The following is a 19,568-nucleotide window of genomic DNA, read 5'->3' on the forward strand; positions in this document are numbered from 1 at the left end:
CACATATGAAAAACACACAAGGAGACATAACTGTATAATGTAAATAAGGCACAGATTAAGGACTTATTATCAAGGGACATGAATTAAGTTGTCCTCGCCTCCCAAAGGGTGTGCATGGACCAAGCATCACTTGGGAGCTGGTTAGATGTGCAGAAACTCAAGACACTACTCCAGACACGTGGAATCTGAATCTTCATTTTAACAAGATCCCCAGGCGATGCTTTTCAGTTTTTAAATCTCTGTCACATAGGCTGTCATTTAATTCCCTCAACAGTCTTGTGAAGTAGGATGGTATAGAGGAAGTAAACAAGGCGAGAGACGTTAGGGGGCTTTGAGTCACTTAGGAGGATAGACTCGTCAGTAATTACTAGCACCTTCCAGGACAAGAACATCTGTCACACTGGAATCCCAGGATCCCAGGCAGGTAACCTACATTCAGTTCAATATTAGCAACAAGGTAGTGTCTAGAAAGAACATCAAATCAAGCAATAAGGTGATAGTGAAAGTGAAGTGAAAGCTGCTCAGTTGTGTCCAACTCTTTGTGACCCCATGGACTATACAGTCCATGGAATACTCTAGGCCAGAATACTGGAGTGGGTAGCCTTACCCTTCTCCAGGGGATCTTCCCAACCCAGGGATTGACCCTGGTCTCCCACATTGCAAGCAGATTCTTTACCAGGTAAGCCACCAGGGAAGCCCAGAGACCTAAGCAAATTATCTACCAATTTATTTATTAGACTCTGTGCATCTATATAGCTAGTTAATTTATTTTCACACTGTTCAGGAGAGAATTTATTAATAGATTTTCAGTGTCATCCCTGGGACAGTAGTAGCAGCATCACTTAGAAACTTGTCTAAAAATGTGAATTATCGGGCCCCATCCCAGACATACACAGGATCCAAAAATCGGGGGTGGGGGGGCCGGGTTTCAGTAATCTGTGTTTTAATGAGCCTTTTGGGTGATTCTATGCCTGGTAAAGTTTGAGAACTTCTGAATTAGAATGGTTTGCAACTTACATATATTCGATACATACCAGCATGCTAACCTGGTAGCAAAAGCCAATATACAGTTCAAAGCATGCAATAACTAACAATGCAGAAGAATGAAATTTTCTTTTTTTAGCCAGAGCACATAGGAATGAAACAGGTGCTTAAGAATTCCAGTTAAACTACATATTAAGGCAAATACTCCTCAGAAGTGAGTACTGCAAATATTCACATTATATTTTTAACAGTGTCTTAGAAGAATTGATAGCCATGCTTATAATGAAGGCAATCATTTCTTTTTGCAATACAAAGCAGAAAATGGTTTTGAATCTGCATGGCATAGTTCACCAGGCTGTTCATGAGATACACGTTCTCCTGTGGAGAAGCTTATGGCTTTTACAAGGATTCCAGGAAGCACATGAGAGTGAGAGAGATTAAAAGTCACACTTAACCCTAAGAACATCCTTTTTTTCCTTTTAATCTTATACGTCGACAGAGAATGCGCCTTTCAGATGGGCTTTGTCAAGGGGTCAATATTTTAGTAAATATTCAGTAATACGGCAATAGACTTTTCTCTTAATTTTTTTTTTCACCTCTGTCCTAAATTTATAGGCAAAAAATTAAGAGCATTAAACGGATGTGGAAGAAGGAGATAAGGTTCCTCAGGTCTGTGGTTTCATCAGTGTTCTTTTAATAAGTTTAAAAATGGTCCGAGTGTAACTAAGGGCAATAGGCAGAATAATAGCCCCCGCCACCCCCCCACCCCCCTCCCACAGTGTCCCCGGGGCTTCCCAGGTGTGCTAGTGGTAAAGAACCCGTTTGCCAATGCACGAGACATAAGAGACACAGGTTCGATCCCTGGGTTGGGAAGATCCCTTGAAGGAGGTCATAGCAACCCACTCACTCCAGTATTCTTGTCTGGAGAATCCCATGGACAGAGGAGCCTGGTGGGCTACAGTCCATAGGGTTGCAAAGAGTTGGACATCACTGAGCAACTTAGCACGGAAAGATGTCCCCCATGTCCTAATCCCCAGAATACATGAATATGTTTCCTTACATGGTAAAAGGGACTTTGCAGGTGCAACTAAGTTAAGGGTCTTGAGATGGGGAGATTAAACCAGATTAGTCCAGTGGAGCCAATGTAATCACAAAAGTCCTTATCAGAGAAGGCAGAAGAGTCAGGGTCATAAGAAATGCGAGGAGAGAAACAGAGGTCAGAGTGATGACACTGCTGGAAAGGGTCAAAAGCCAAGGAATGTGGGCATTTCCAGAAACTGGAAAAGCAAGGTAAGGATTCTCTCCAGAGCCTCCAGGAGAAATGGAGCCCTGCTGACACCTGATTTCAGCCCTGGGGACCCATTTCAGAGTTCTGACCTGCACAACAAACTGTCAGATCATCAATGTGTGTTATTTAAGTCACTAAACTGAGATAATTTCTTAGAGCAGCAACAGGAAATTAATACAAAAGCTGTGGTATTTTTAATCCCAGACATCATACTGACAGGTTTCATGAGTTCAGACCTTAGTTTAATGGTTAGAAATTAAATTTAATTATTGGAACTTGTTTTTCTGAAGCTATTTATACTACCAGCTGACATGTATATAGTAATTTACCATTAACCCAACGAAGCTTTTTTGTTGTTGCTATTGTTCTTGTTTTTTTTTTTGCCACGCTGCACTGCTTATGGGATCTTAGTTCCCCAGTGAAGGGCTGAACCCAGGCTCCTGGCAGTGGAAGTGCAGAGTCCTAACCACTGGACCACCAGGGAAGTCCCCCAGTGAGTGTTTTAGATGTGTTCTAGCAGAGTGGTGAAGCTTCAGGCTCTGGAGTCACATGGCCTGGCCTATATTTTGACTGTCACTTCATAGTTACATGCCCTAGGCAGAGTTGCTTCCCTGACCCCCAGTTTCCTTATCTGTAAAGTAGGAAGGCGTGAAGGTTCATTTTATGTGTCAACTTGACTGGGCCATGGGATGCCCAGATAGCCGGTTAAATATGATTTCTGGGCATCCCTGTGAGGCTGTTTCTGGAAGAAATCAGCCACGGGGGTGACCATCATTCCATTGAGGTCCAGAATAGAACAAGAGGGCTGGGGAAGGTGGAACTCCCTCCCTGCCTGACTGCTTGACCCGGAACACTGATCTTCTCCTGCCCTTGGTGCTGCTGGTTCTCAGGCCTTCAAACCTGGCCTGCAATCTACAATAGGCACTCTGGTTCTCAAGCTTTTGAACTACACCAATGGCTTTCTTGGGTTTCCAGCTGGAGATGATAGACTGTGGGACTTTTAAGCCCCCTTGTATTAAATTATATCTATCTATCCTCCTATTGGCTCTGGTTCTCTGGAGAAAGCTGAGTGGATGAAGGGAGATGGTGCGTACTTGGAGGACAGTGTGGTGCCTGGCACATAATAAGAGAGTCTTAAGAACTGGCAGAGAAGGTCCTGAGGGGAAGGGGTCCAAGCTCCTTCAATTACTATGAAGGTTATAAGCAACAATGCTGGCTCATACTCTAGCCTTTTTTGTTTTGTTCCTTAAGACATGAAATGATGCTGCTGCTAAGTCGCTTCAGTCGTGTCCGACTCTGTGCAACCCCATAGACGGCAGCCCACCAGGCTCCCCTGTCCCTGGGATTCTCCAGGCAAGAACACTGGGGTGAGTTGCCATTTCCTTCTCCAATGCGTGAAAGTGAAAAGTGAAAGTAAAGTCGCTCAGTCGTGTCTGACTTTTCACGACCCCGTGGACTGCAGCCCACCAGGCTCCTCCACCCATGGGATTTTACAGGCAAGAGTACTGGAGTGGGGTGCCATTGCCTTCTCCGGAAATGCTGCTACTGATTGGTAAGAACTATCTAATACGATCTTTGTTATAGTAGCCAATGAAATAAAATAAAAAATTCATCTAATTTGAAAGGAATGATAGAATAAAAATTTCACATTTTAAAAAGATAATCATATGCTGAAATATATAAATTTTCAACATAGTCCTGGGGCAACTGTCAATGAATGTAGTTTTGGAAGCTTGGTTACGTAAACACCTGCTAGGGAACGTCCTGAGTCAGAGGTGTAGTCAAGAGAGAGCATTTATCATCATGTATTATCTCACCCACTCACACATCTTTTAAGGAGCTGCTGAGGGCAGGGAAGTCTTGACCCTTACCTCGTCTGAGAAATCTGGATTCTGGGAATGGTGCAGAACTGCAGTGTAGGCAGCTGAGGTGAAGAGGGGCCCTCCAGGTTTTCCATAAATACACTGTTTAAAAAATCATGAGTTGAATAATTATGAGGGTCTGAAATTAACCCTGAGCACAGAAAGGCCACAACTTTTTTCAGTTTCCCCTTCTGGAACAAAGATAAATTTTGTGATAATCTTCCAGGCTTAGCTGATATCTAATTAGCCTTGAACTTCTTTGATCTGCTGTCCTGTATTTATTCTACAATGGGGCACTGTTGAAGAAAATATGAAGGCTTTAATTCACTCTGTAGATATTACATCAAAACTGAATATCTGAGTCAGTTCACTACCTAACTTTGATTACCGGAGATAAGAGACTGTTCACTTCTGATTCCTGCAGCCCATGGTATCCAACTCTGATGTAGAGTTTAAGGTCATCGAGTCCTGGGTGACCACAAGGCTTGGTTTGACCCCAGTACTTGACATGCCAGCCTCCAACCAAGAATGCTGGAATCCTAGGGCTGGTTCCAGGCTCTACCATACTTTATTTTTCTTCTATCCCAGATCCTAATCAGGCCAGTGGGTGGGGATATGGTACTTTCTTGTCATAAAAGTCCCTTTAGCCCAAGGTTCAGAGTCCCTCTACTGAAGTTAGCTGTATCTCTGAGTAATGCTCTAGAATGCAATGAAACAAAGGTCACACATACCTGCAAGTACTTTTCATTTTTAAGAATTTTCCCCATAAGCAATGCTCTAACAGGCCTGGTGTGTTTGCCATCTGCTCACTGCTATTGTTCGCCTGACAATTTCATTTCATTTTAGTTTTTCTCTCCTGCTGCTAATGCTATTGTGGAACTTGGAACCTGAGGAGGCTGAGAGTACCTTAGGACAATTTTAAAGAACTCTTTCTCTCTACTCTGCATGATTCATTCAATCACTCAAACTGATTACTGCTCTTCTGAATAATGCTACCACCCTTCTGAGTTTGGAGAATACAACTGGTCCCTGACAGAGTGCTTTAAGAGATGATCTCAGATAATTGTGGGGGTTAGCTAGAAATTAGTTTTGTCCTTTACTATCTCTTTCCTCTGATTCATTGAAACTGGGAAGATCTGGCTGCAAGCCCACTAAAAAGAATTTTCCACTCTATTTTTATAGGTTACTTTATGTTGTTTGAAGTTCCTAAAATAAAAACAGCATACATCAAATATGATCTCTGAAAAAAAGCCATCTAGTTGCAGTTTTATAGGTTCAAACAGCCCAGTTCATACAAACCTCATGGTTTTATTGATCTTATTAAATCATGTGATCAACAGCAGGGACCAGCTTCCCAGGGCCATTTCCCAGGTCCTCAGGCAGCTGGCCACATGCACCTTCCATAAAAGTGAGCATCCCACGGGGCACCTGCATTAGCCATCAGGCCAGTAGGAGCAGCCCTTCTACACAGACCACGTGAAGGCCAGCTGGGATGTGGCATTTGAAATCAAGTACGGTGAATTCATGAGATGCAGGCTAATCTCTGAAAAGGGCAAAGACTTCCAGCGGGGAATCTTTGCATTGATTTCACACTAGAATGCCTTCCTTTTTTCCAAATCATGAAAAGCTAAGCGGAGCCATGAGACTGGCATTTCTAATAGATCTAGTTAATGGTGGCTATTCAATCAGGTACATGTTAGGAAACTTAAAATAAACGTACTAAGTGCTCCGCTTTCAAGCACACTAAAATAAAAGCCTCTTGGTGGTGGAGGGAACCAGGGCTCCTGCTTCCCCCTTTATGCTGTGTTCCCTCTGGGGCTTGGCTCACCTTCAAGGGCCTGGCATCTTCCTCATCAGAATTTTTGAATTCAACGCACACAGTTATATTTCGTGCCTGAAATTACAGCAGAGGAAATGGACATTGTAATTTCCTGTTAGATAACATCACAAAACAATCCAAGTGCCTAAAATAAGTAGCTTCTAATTAAATCTGAAAAATGTAGACTAGCCAACATTTTCTTGTGATATTATTCACAGTGCTCAGAAAGAGCAGAAGGATTGGGAGAGATTATTTAAAAGGGAATAAAAGGCTCACATTGAAAGTGCAGGTATGCTATTTTCAGAGTCTCTCTTAATAAACTAAAAATAGAATAAAATTATTTAGGGCTGATTTGAGAAAGGATTATTCATATATTACAAAATGTGTATCCTTAAACACTTAAGGTAAAACTCATCACTGCCTCTCATTAAACATTTTATTCAAATAGTTTTCTATCCCTAAGTGTTGGTCCATAGTAATTTGTATTTGAACTTCCAAGAAGCCATCTTAATATGGTCTAAATAGGGTAGCAAGAGAGGATGATATTTCAGAAACATATCATACCTTGTTGAAACATTTCTGGCTATCATACTTGAGGTGCTTGGGGTAAATGTAAATCTGATTTTTGTATACTCTATAAGGACGGCAATACTTTGTTGAGTCATAAATAAATTCTTCCACTTCCACTGTGGGTTCTGGTTTTGCCGTCACATTGAAAGGCTTGACAGGAATAAAGGACGATGTTACACAGTCTTTAAAAATCAGAAATAAAAGTTTGTCATTGAACATGATCAAAAGTGAACAAGACTTAATCTATTTAAAAGTGAATCTATTAAAAATAGAAATTCCATACTTGTATACCAATTTATGTTAAATTATGCTGGCATGAAAAATTTATAGGAGGCAAGCATGATAGATAATTAGTGATATATTTAACATCAAAACTAATGTCTCAAAAAACTGGCAAATCTTTTGGATTTATAACTATTTTCTTTTTGTAGTAACCTTCATATAAAAAGTAAATTTTAGCTAGAGATCCTCAGAGCATAGTAACCAGGCCGGGTTCGACCCCCTGATTGGGAATATCCCCTGGAGAAGGGAATGGCAACCCACTCCAGTATTTTTGCCTGAAAAATCCCATAAACAGAGGAGCCTGGTAGGCTACAGTCCATGGGCTCACAAAAAGTCAGACATGACTGAGCGACTAACATATGTAAGATAAAGAGTAGTTCACTGACCTTAACCATAACAGTATAAAAATTGATCTGTGATGGAACAAAACTCTGTCCAATGGATTTATTATTGATAGTACCAATTGGCTTAATAGTAATTTTCCCTATGGAATGATTTCACAACATTGGTCATAATCACCCTCTGCATTATGAGTTACAATTTTATTTTTTCTTCAGTTTTTACCATCTTTTAAACTCTAACTTTGTAAAAAATAGCCTAAAAGGGGGAAAAGACCATGAAGAATATATCAATCAAAACTGGTCACTATACAGTTTGGAGGCTTCAGCCTGCGGTACTGAAAGACAGCAAGGTTTTATACCTTCCTTTACTCCATCTGGAATTTTCCTGTGTCCAAACAAGCAAAATGGTTAGCTAAATATGCTTGGGAATCAGATTACAAGATTTTTTTCCCCAAAAAATCATGTATAATTTTTTTATTGTATGTTTAGATTTCTCTGATGTTCTCTGGCTCTTTCAGAGAGAATATTTTAGCTTTCTCTTTTGCTATTTTTCTTTTCCCTAGGTAATAACATCTATGTCCCACACATCAGGTAGAGGAAATGGCTTAGTTTATCTTCTGGTTTTTCACCCCAATCAATATAAAAGTGATTTGGAGCCATGGGTTAAGTGAGAATGATTTTTTTTTTTTCATATTACAGTGACTTGCGGAAAAATAAGAAGAATGAAAAATTTAATAATGCTCATGTAATTCAAATATCCTGTGATAATGATCCTTTTCCTGTCTGTAGCTCTTTTTAGAATGCCTTTACTCATTATTTGCACCACTGAGAAAGTCACTAAAAAGCATAATAAGAAGGAAAAAAACAATCTCACCACTTATAAATCAATTCTGAAGATCTTATTTATAAATTAATAAAATTGCTTCTAAAATTTAAATTTTTGCTAACATAAATGAACCATATTCTGAGAAAGATACATGCTCTCTGTGTAATAAGAGTCTAGAAACATTCCAGCTATAACTTCTGCATGGCCACCTGGGTAGCTACACACGATGTTTGGAGTAGCCCTTTGGCAGCACAGTGTGGCATTGCCCGATATGGGTTAGGTTTATCAATACCTCTGAAACTGACCTTTGTCATTTGCAACCCTTCAGTGTTTGAGGATTAAGTGATACAGTGCAATATCCTGCTAGGTGTATGGTGTATACCAGATGAATATTAGGTTACCCTGAATATAGTTCCTATCTTATAATACGTATGCTGCTGCTAAGTCGCTTCAGTCGTGTCTGACTCTGTGCGACCCCATAGACGGCAGCCCACCAGGCTCTCCCGTCCCTGGGATTCTCCAGGCAAGAACACTGGAGTGGGTTGCCATTTCCTTCTCCAATGCATGAAAGGGAAAAGTGAAAGTGAAGTCGCTCAGTGGTGTCTGACTCTCAGCAACCCCATGGACTGCAGCCTACCAGGCTCCTCCACCTATGGGATTCTCCAGGTAAGAGTACTGGAGTGGGGTGCCACTGCCTTCTCCCTATAATACGTATAAGTCTGTCCTAATGGAGAAAGAAGTCCCAAATTTTTACACGATAATGAATTAGTTATCTCAAACATTAAGATAAAAAAATCCCCAAAAAATCTCTGTAACAAACTATCTATCCAACGAACCAACCAACCAGTCAACCAACCAAAAAGCCAATCAAACTGTACAAAGAAACCATGACATCATCATCATACTTGGATGCTCCAAAGGAATGTTGTCGACAGCAATATCCAGGCTTCCGGGAATGGTCTGTGTTTTGCTTATTCTGTCAGCTCTGTGAAAGTATGCCAGCATAGACACACACACACACACACACACACACACACAAACACACAATGAGTTAATTCCAGTTGTCAAGGGAAAAAAAAAAAAAAACAGTCAACTGTAATTCTGAACTTTGATAAGAATAAACAGTGGAACCCTAAATAATCTGTGAATAATTTCATTTAGCTGGTTGAAAACTAAAATGTATGTGATTTTGCAAATAAAAATTAAAAATCAGGGAAGGATCAAGTTATAGATATTCTGAAGGATATTTTAAACTTGTTTGTACCACTTCAGATAACCATTTATATAGCCAAATAATACAATGTAAATTCTTAGTTTTGGTAAATGGTAGATAGCTTTGTTAACAAAAGATACTAGCATTTGAATTGATTTAAATGATTCACTTTCATGGGGAATTTTAAGAATTTTTGAGAGCAAGGCTGCTTTTTGCAACAACTGCTTTTTCCCTCTTCACCAACAGTCCCAGAGGAAAAGGGACCTTTCCTTGACCCTGGTTCTTCTTCCACCCTTGCAAGTGTATGTAGATTCTTCTTCACCACCTAACCCTGTTCCCACATTCATTCTAATTTATGAATCCTTGAATTTCTTTCCCTTCCTCTTTCCTAAAACCTTCTCCCCTATTTTCCTTTATATTAAGGTCGAAGTTGTTGATCACAGTTTCAAATGTTACCCCTCTCAGGAAATCTACTTTGAGAGGCAGAATAATTATAGCGGTGGGTCAAGTCAGCTCTTTCCAGCTTGTGAGAATTGAGGGTTAAATTTTCAGTTATTTTTGCCTGCCAACTGTAAAACACAGCCATTATTAAAAATCAAATTATATAAACTTACCATTAAACACATTACATGAAACACCAAGGTAATAAGCACTAAAATTTCATCACTTAGTAATTGTTTTACTACATGGTGAGATGATCCACGATCTTGAGGTTATTTACATCTAACTGTGTGGTAGAAGTGTCATATAATGGTGTGCACATTTCTTCCCAACTCCATGTTTGCTGAAGCCCCATTGGTAGCTTGCAATCAGCAATGGTAGGAGAATTTACACCATAGAATTTTGCTATCAGGACAAATCAGTTTTTCCCTGCCAGAGGGTCAGGGGTAGACATTTATCAGCACACTACTAAGAATAAGTGTCATAAGGTGTGAGGCATCTATGAAATAATTTAATCTCACAGTACGGGACTGGGTATTCTAGATGCCCTCTAAATGCTATAATGATTACTTTCTTTGCTAAATACCAATAACATGGGTTTCATGACAACATGGTCTTCCGTTTTGCCCATTCCTTTCTGCTGTGTTACAACTTTTCATGTTTTAATACATTTGGGAAAAAGTAAAGAGAAAAAGTATACTTATTTTCTACTTAGTGGCTATAGGAGTTTTGATCATGAAGTTTGAAAAGGGGAGGGTCTCCCCATGTAAGGAGTGGTCCTTCAGAATCACAAAAAAAGTAATATTGGCTCAATTCTACCTTTATTTTGCTTTCAAAGGTTTATATTTTTTCCAGAACAAAAAAAGACATTGGGCAAACTTCCCTTCTAGTTAAATAGAACTGTATCATTTATTGAAGATACAGAAAATATTAATCATGTTTCATAGTAGTATATTATTTTAGTTCTAGATAAACAAATTAATTGATAAGAAATTGTTGATTCTGAGACAGGAGAGGCAGACAGCTAATATTTGGCGAAGAGGCAGAGGGTACAAGCATCCTGAGTGTGTCAGAGGACTGACAGTTTTAGTTAAGTCATATATCATGAAAGAGCTTAACATCATCACATCATCACATTTCTGTCTGTCCCTTGGTATGCTTACTCTCAGAACCCAGTCACCATGCCACGAGGAAGCTGTAGCATCTGATGGAGAGGCTCCCATGGAAAAGAACGAAGGTCTCCACCCCACAGTTCCAGCCAAGCTCCCAGCCAAGAGCCAGCACCAACTTGCCAGTCATCAAATGCACTCAAAAATGGGTCCTTTAGCTCTATTTGGTCTCTTCCAGTCGATGCCATATATAGAAGAGACAAAGTCTCCTCACCTAGCCATGCTCAAATTATGGACTCAGGAGTAAAAGTGATGTTGTTTTAAGCTACTAAATTTGGGGGTGATTTGTTACATGGCTATCAATCACTGATACAAGTTTAATGTTTCACTCTCCTTCTATATTATTCTGGCAAATTGACTCAGGGTATCAGCTGGGCATATGTGAGGTCATCTGCAAAGCATCTGTTTTCGAAGGAGCTTGGTATTTGAAGAATCTGGTAATCAATTATTGTTTTTGCAGAAATAATAAATGAACAGTAGCAATGTAACTGATTCATGTTGATTTCAAGAGTATCCCCCAAGTCCTACCTTCTATAATCTGACACTAGTTTAAGGAGGTCCTCAGATGAAATCTTGTTACTTTCTTGTCTATACAGTGGTGAAAATCTTGAGTCTCTGTCCACATTTCCCTGGTTGTCCTTAAATACTGATCTGAAAGAAAACAATATTTATTCAGTTTGATATCTGGCATGGGAGGGAGGTAAGAATTCTACTACTGAACCACAATGCTCCCCTTTTGGTATTTGGATATCATTTACCAAGATGTATTTTTAAGTTGACTAAAGTGATTCAACTTCTCACTTAAAATGGAAGAAACTCCAAGGAACTTATACAGTAAAGAGACAAGAAAACTTCTTTGACAAAAATTTCATTTGTATACTCTATTTGTTATCTTTAATTTCTTATTTTCAACCTAGTATTTAAAGTGACAGCAGCCCATATCAATTACAAGTACATTTATTTATGATTTAGTAATGTATCAAATTACATTGAAATGGCAACCCACTCCAGTATTCTTGCCTGGAGAACCCCATGGAGGGAGGAGCCTGGTAGGCCACAGTCCATGGGGTCGCAGAGAGTCGGACACGACTGAGTGACTTCACTTTCACTTTCACTTAATGTATCAAAGCCGTAGAGTATTAGGAATGTGGAAAGGAATAGAAACACAGGTTATTACTTTTTCATTATTTCCTGGGCAAATTAGGGTCATGTTGGGTTGGGTGGTGTCATTAGAATTTACGAGTAAAGGAAATGGGATAAGGTGGTGTATATGCGTATAGAGAGGCAGACTCTTTAACATTTTCATGGAGATAAAGGTGCCCATGTCCTAAAGTTTAGGACAGAGACAAAAATAAAATTGAAAACACCTGAGTAAGCATTTTGTACTAAACAAAGAGAGTACCATGAACCTGGACAATTTATTTCCTTCCTTGATCCATTTCAGTGGGATTATATAGATTTAGTTAAAATACATAAAGGTTTTTCACCCCAATAATATAGTAATGCGAGGCAACATTTCTTGAAAAGCAAGTATACATGGCATGCTTAGTGCCATTTTTCTTCCCTATGATTTATCATACTCTGTGCCCATCGAAGAAAAATTAAACCTATGTGTAATTGATTTGTCTTTAGTGTTAGAGAAATGCTGAATTTTTATTTATCCTAACTTAAGAACCTTCACGAGACTCTTACTACTCTTTAAATGAGCTAAAGATTTCAATACATAGGCTGAGAAGGTCATTTAAATGGTTATCTGATCATAGAGATTGAGTTTAGTGTCAGATAATTTAGAAAATGGGCAAAGAAAGGATCAGAATGATATTTTTAGAATACTTCAGCCTTTCTCCTTAGTTTTTCTTTTGTGTGTGTGAAGTAGCAACTGAGAGAGAAAAAAGAAAAGTCCTCTATGAAATAACGCTGCAGGAGCTATGAATATGAATCAGCTATGTCTGTGTTTAGTCGTGTCCGACTCTTTGCGGCCCCGTGGACTGTAGCCCACCAGGCTCCACTGCCCATGGAATTCTCCAGGCAAGACTACTGAAGTGGGTTGCTATTTCCTTCTCCAGAGGATATTCCTGACTCATGGACGGAACCCCCGTCTCTTGCATATTCTACAATAGCAGGTGGATTCTTTACTACAAGGGCTGGGCCAGGAATTTCTCAGAATGATATTTTTAGGATCCTTGAACGTTTCTCCTCAGTTTTTTTCTGTGAAGTAGTAACTGAGAGAAAAAAAAGTCCTCTCTCAAATAACACTGTGGGAGACAAATGAAAATATTTAACTTGAAGATTATTTTCATTTATATATTATCCAGGACTTTTGTCTGAATGTGTCATTTTTTTCAACATCAGTTCAGTTCAGTTCAGTCGCTCAGTCATGTCCGACTCTTTGCGACCCTGTGAATCGCAGCACGCCAGGCCTCCCTATCCGTCACCAACTCCTGGAGTTCATAGGAGGAAGTTAAATTGAGTATTTTTTTTTTAAGGTTAATCAGTCACTTGAAATCTATTGGTTGAGCTGTATCACTGATTATGCTCTTATCCATAGCTCTGCTGTGGAGATAGCTCAATTACATTGGAAACATTGTGAAGAACAGAGCGTCACAGAGGAGCACTGATCACAGCACCACACACTCTGTCCCTGCTTGATAAATATGCTAACTGGCAGGAGAGCAGAGAACTCATTCATTTACACAGATGGTTTCAGGGTGGCTGAGACATCATGTCCTGTTCCAACTGCCAGAATTGAGCAATGATTGGTGTGCAATGATCTCAAAGCCTTGATGTGTGGGGTGTGATTGAAAAAAAAAATGCTGTGTTTAGCCTAAAGGAAAAGAAGCTTAGGTATCCATGAGAGCTTCATTCATAAGCATGAATAGCTGTGATATATAGAAAGAATGAGGAATTGATGTTTTTGAACTGTGGTGCTGGAGAAGACTCTTGAGAGTTCCTTGGACAGCAGGGAGATCAAACCAGTCAATCCTAAAGGAAATCAATCCTGAATATTCATTGGAAGGACTGATGCTGAAGCTGAAGCTCCAATACTTTGGCCACCTGATGTGAAAAGTCGATTCATTGGAAAAAACCCTGATGCTGGGAAAGGTTGAGGGCAGGAGGAGAAGGGGGCGACCGAAGATGAGATGGTTGGATGGCATACTGACTCAACGGACATGAGTTTGAGCAAACCCCGGGAGGGAGGGAAGGACAGGGAAGCCTGGCATGCTGCAGCTCATGGGATTAGTGACTGAACAACAACAACACAGAACTGAAGCACATTTTCTGTGGCTTTGGAAGACAAAACATACAAGTGACTATCAAGCAGCTTAAAAATGTGTATATATTATATATGTATATATGTGTGCATGCGTGCATGCTAAGTAGCTTCAGCTGTATCAAACTCTTTGTGACCATATGGACTATAGCTTGTCAGGCTCCCTTGTCCATGGAGTTTTCCAGGCAAGAATACTGGAGTGGGTTGCCATTCCCTTCTCCAGGGGATCTTTCCAATTCAGGGATCGAACCTGTGTCTCTCGTGTCTCCTACATTGGCAGGCAGGTTCCCACTGGTGCCACCTGGGAAGCCCCATGTATACCTATGTACATATACATAGATATATATATCTGAAGAATTATCTAATCATTAGAGCTATAAAAAGACAGAACCACTCTGGGACATACTTGAATTTTTGACATTAGAAGGATCTGGACAGAGGCTGGACAACCACTTGTTGGGGGTGTTGCTTCACTGTCTTTTATAAATGTATAGATAAAAGAATGAAATTTTTGTTTTAGTCTTGTTTAATTCTAAAGAAAATCCAGCATTTTTACTCTGGTCCATCTGAAATGCTGCATAGGATACAGAAAAGAAATCAAAAACACTCTTGTCCTGCAGAGGAGGAGAAATATTGTATGACATCCCTTACTTGTGGAATCTAAAAAGAAATGATACAAATGAACTTACAAAACAGGAAGACTCACAGACTTAGAAAATAAACTTATGGTTGCTGGAGGTAAGGGAAAGTTGGGGACTTTGGGAAGGTCACGTATACACTGCTGTATTTAAAATGAATAACCAACAAGGATCTGTTGTATAGCACAGGGAACTCTGCCCAATGTTATGTGCCAGCCTGGATAGGAAGGGGGTTTGGGGAAAATGGATACATGTATGTGTATGGTAGAGTCCCTTTGCCATTCACCTGAGACTAACATAATATTGTCAATCAGCTATAGCCTAATACAAAATCGAAAGTTTAAAGTTTAGGAAGAAAAAACAGATTCTTGTCCTGGATTTAGGCCCGTGTAACTCTGAGCCTTACATGGGTGGAAAGAGTTTGATTACCAGCAAGGCACATTTGTAAAGGTTGACTTTCTCCTGAATCAATGCGTGTACAACACCGTATGTAGCCATCTGAATGTGTTCTCTTTACCTAGTCTCAATATAATCTTTTTTACTATAAAATGGCACTGCAGCTGGTGCCAAAAATAAGAACATGCACCAAATTAGCCCTAGATAAAATGTTCACAGTGATGAATATGTGTGTCTCACAGCTGGTGGGATGATTGCATCTGGGCAGAAATATTATGACTTTATAAGGTTATTGTCAACTTTAGGCTTCTTAGCGGCAGTTGATTTTAAGGGCCAAAGGATTTTAGAGTACACTCAGAGCTGTATCATGAGACAAGCTACAATCAAGAAAATTGAATGGAAAGGAAAAGGAGTCAGAGAACCTGCAGTATCAATAGGGTATTCAAATAAGACAGCAAGCTAGCTCATGTCAAAATGACATGAGTAGCAAGGAGCCCTCCCCTGACTTGATCAACAGTTTATTTAAAGCAGTTTCTACACTGTGAAGGGAAAATTAAAATCTTCTTTGGTTGTATCTTGTACTTGTTTTTGTGGTTAGATTAAGTGTTCTGTAGCCCGTCAGGTTCCTCTGTCTACGGAATTCTCCAGGCAAGAATACTGGGGCGGGTTGCCATTTCCTTCTCCAGGGGATCTTCCCAACCCAGGGATCGAACCTGGGTTTCCTGCATTGGCAGGCAGATTCTTTATCATCTGAGCCACCAGAGAAGCCCCTAAATAACACTTTCCCAAGTGGTCTAACAGGAAATCTTGAGAAATACTCTTCTAACCATTTTTCTCAGTTGCTAGAGAGATTTCTGTAAATGTAAATCTATATTTATATACACACATTGGTGGTGTATTTGGTGGTATTTTCTAACCTATGACCAAACCACTGATCAGGCATTCATGTGGCATGAACTTGTGGTTTTGTTGGCTTTCCTGTCCTAGATATAAATACTTCAATAGTTGGTAATATCACCAACCTCCCTAGAAACTTCATCTATCTTTCCTCCAGCACATCTGATCAGATAACTTCAAAGTAGGATTCTTACTGCTTTTCCTAACTGCTCAGTTTCTTTCAATAATGGGCGATTCTTTCACTTCTTTCTCCCACATTATTATTCACTGTCCCAAATTGACCTGAAAAGGCTTGCTGGGGGTGGATATGATCTTTATACAGACTTTTATTTTAAAAATTTTTTATTTTAGAATTTTCTTGTCTCTCATTATAATTATGAATGGACATCTCATATGTTCAGGGTCCTTCTGCAGCTCTTTTTCTGGAATTATCTGCTTGTGGATTTTGTCTGTTTTATTATACTTATTTTTGGCCACACCAAGCAGCATGTGGGATTTTAGCTCCCTAACCAGGAATTGAACCTGGTCCCCCTGTTGTGGAAGTGCAGAGTCCTAACTGCTGTACTGCCAGGGAAGTCCCAGGACTTTTAATAATCATATTAGATTAGTGACTTCTAATAATGGCTATCTTTTATTGATTACATAGTTGTACTTGCTGATCCCTGAAACAGTAAATTAGGTATTGACACCTCTCTTTTGTATATTCAAAAAAACCTAGGTAAACAGAGACTATAAATTCTTGTCTAAATTCACTTGGCTGGTAAACAGAGTTGAGACTTAGAATCCAGCTCTAGCTCTAAAGTATCTATTTATAACAATGCTCAGGATAATTCTAATATTTAAAAAGAACATGTGTTCACTACTATAATTTTGCTACATTGGAATATTTCACCTTGCAAAAGGACAGCCTGCCTTTGCCCTTCGACTTGCCCAAACTGAGTGTCCTGTGGGAAATGACAATACTTATTAACACGAAAAAGTTTGGCTTCTGAATTATAACTAGTCATCCTTTTTCTTTTTTTCCTGTTTTTAAAATTAATTTTTATTGGATTACAGTTGCTTTACAATGTTCTGTTAGTTTCTACTGTACAGCAAAGTGAATCAGCTATATGTACACATATATTCCCTCTTTGGATTTCCTGCCCATTTAGTTCACCTCAGAGCACTGAGTAGAGTTCCCTGTGCTATACAGTAGGTTCACATTAGTGATCTACTTTATACATAGTATCAATAATGTATATATATCAATCCCAATCTCCCAATTCATCCTGACCTCCCTTTCCCCTCTTGGTGTATATACTTTTGCTCTCTGCATCTTAGTTATCCTTTTTCTTGAAGCTTATGAAGAATAAAAAGAATTAAGTTCATTATAAAGGGTTCAGTATTCCTAAATAGCATCTTTTTTCATACAGAATGGGAAGAGATATTAAAAGAGATAAAATGATATTTATGATGCGCTTTATGACAGATGCCTTTGTGCTTATGATTGCACTACTGTTCACAAGGCAGGTGTTGTCAGCTTCATTCTGTAGATGGAGACCCTGAGACTCAGAATGGAAAATGACTCAAAGTTATAGTCTATAAATGGCTCCTGATCTGGACCACATTTGTCTCTTTCTCCTTAGAGGGTTGCCTTAGAGCAAACTGATTCCTACAGACTACATGAGTTTACCTTGATTACTGCTGCCCCAGACTTCCACATTTCTCCTCCCTGTACCTAAGGACTATCTCCAACTTTCAATACCAGTATCAAAGTTATGAAAGATATTGGTGAGTGTACTCTGGTTCTTCACCTCATTGGATACTGTAAGACCTGAAAATGGCATAACTAACCAGTTGCCCCTTCCTCCTGTATTTTAAAGTTCTTTGCATTGGGGTGTAATCAATATTCAAATGGATACCTAATAGGTGTTCTTTTTTGGTAGAACTAATTAATCCTTATTAGTTGATTCAGTTTGTACACTGTTGACCTTTTGCCATGTCTATGCCAGGCTCTTCTTCCTTTAAAAAATTAAGTACTGATAAAGACACAAGAAGACAGAGAGAGACAATAGTAATTGATGTTTAAATAAATCTGAAAGGCAATTTTTGATCTTTATGCAGAGGTTATACACCCAGGTGGGTGACTCCACCATTATTGTCCACATAACTCAGCATTTTGCTCAGAGAGTCAACTGGTACTGATAAATGTGGCTATACTAATAAGTACCCAAATTAGAGAGTTTCAGGGATCGATCTGATGGCTTCATTTGACCATCCATATATAGATCTGTGTTTTCTGCACAGATGAAAATATGTAGCTGCATAAGAAATCATGGTGCTTCCATCTGAATTTTATATAATACAGATGTTATGACCATTGGACACTTGGTCATGCATACAATGCACCCGTGTCATGGTCCCAGTCTATTATAAGCTGGCTTGCTAAATTGTAAAAGACATGTTTCTAGGGAACTCCAGGTATTTATTTATGAAGATGAACACACTGGCATTCTTCTAGGTGTTGGCATGTTAAAAATAACAGGTAACACAGACATGTTCAAAACTGAAGCTTTCAACGTAGATTATAAATGCATTTCTATTCTGTTGACTGCAATTGTCAACCTACCTCACCGCCCAAGCAAACGGCATGCGATATTTCCCCAACTTGCTGCAGAACTGCCTGTTGGATTTTAGAATCTTTTGTGCATACTAAGGAAAAAAATAAATAGAGACATTGTTTAGAACATCACTATAGAAACAGTCCATGTAATATGGGAATAAATACTTTTCTGTGTTGTCTTATATTGAAAATCAGTGAAATCCTGCTTTACTGGCCCAGAGATTCTACCCTATAAAGAGCAAAATGATGTCATCTGTGTTCAAATTATTGCATAAGGTTTTTCTTTCCTTAATTATTTTTTAAACATCCTCTCTTTATTCCTTTTTTACTTCTTGGCCATCCCACGTGGCATATGGGATCTTAGTTCCCTGATCAGGGATCGAACCAGTGCCCCCTGCTTTGGAGGCGTAGAGTATTAACCACTGGATCACCAGGGAAGTCTCTCTTTCTTCTTAGTTTAGAAATTTTAAATGCAGAAAACACTCATCTTGGAATACCAACTTCACCCCCCGCCCCTTTTCTTTTTCCTGACTTAAGAGACCTTAAAATATTGAATGGAAAGAGTTATCAAATTTACATTCACAGTTTGTCCTGTATTTCTTTTTCTTTGTTATGACAGCAGTCAGCAAATCTGTTCTGTCAAGAGTCACATGGTAAATATATAGGGGTCTGCAGGCCATGTAGTCTTTGTCTCAGCTTCTTAGCCCTGTCACCACAGCAGGAAAGCAGCCAAAGATAATCTTAAATGAATCAGTGTAACTGTGTTTCAATAAAACTTTATTTACAAAAACAGGTGGCAGGCTGGGTTTTAAAGCACTCTCTCATAAATATGTTAGACACGGTCCTAAACTGTCACACACCCTCAAATTCAATTATTACACATTATTATACATCTTTTGGTGGATAATAAAAACTTTTTGTATTTATTTTCTATTAAAATAACATTCAATTATTTAAAAAATGCAGTAA

At 39.2% G+C, this 19,568-nt stretch overlaps 1 protein-coding gene across 11 annotated transcripts in view; it reads right to left on the minus strand.

The window, feature by feature from the left end:
- Nucleotides 1–19,568, minus strand: part of DOCK10 (dedicator of cytokinesis 10) — a 304,984-nt gene that overhangs the window by 78,441 nt on the left and 206,975 nt on the right. For all 11 annotated transcript variants that reach the window (XM_061386579.1, XM_061386560.1, XM_061386598.1 and 8 more), the window contains 6 exons: nucleotides 18,606–18,688; nucleotides 11,324–11,446; nucleotides 8,878–8,957; nucleotides 6,518–6,705; nucleotides 5,963–6,028; nucleotides 4,144–4,236 (listed from right to left, as the gene is read on the minus strand). In XM_061386579.1, the coding sequence (XP_061242563.1) occupies nucleotides 4,144–4,236; nucleotides 5,963–6,028; nucleotides 6,518–6,705; nucleotides 8,878–8,957; nucleotides 11,324–11,446; nucleotides 18,606–18,688 (633 nt within the window). The remainder of the gene's footprint in view (nucleotides 1–4,143; nucleotides 4,237–5,962; nucleotides 6,029–6,517; nucleotides 6,706–8,877; nucleotides 8,958–11,323; nucleotides 11,447–18,605; nucleotides 18,689–19,568) is intronic.

This window comes from Bos javanicus, chromosome 2 (assembly GCF_032452875.1).
Source record: "Bos javanicus breed banteng chromosome 2, ARS-OSU_banteng_1.0, whole genome shotgun sequence".
Taxonomy (NCBI): domain Eukaryota; kingdom Metazoa; phylum Chordata; class Mammalia; order Artiodactyla; family Bovidae; genus Bos; species Bos javanicus.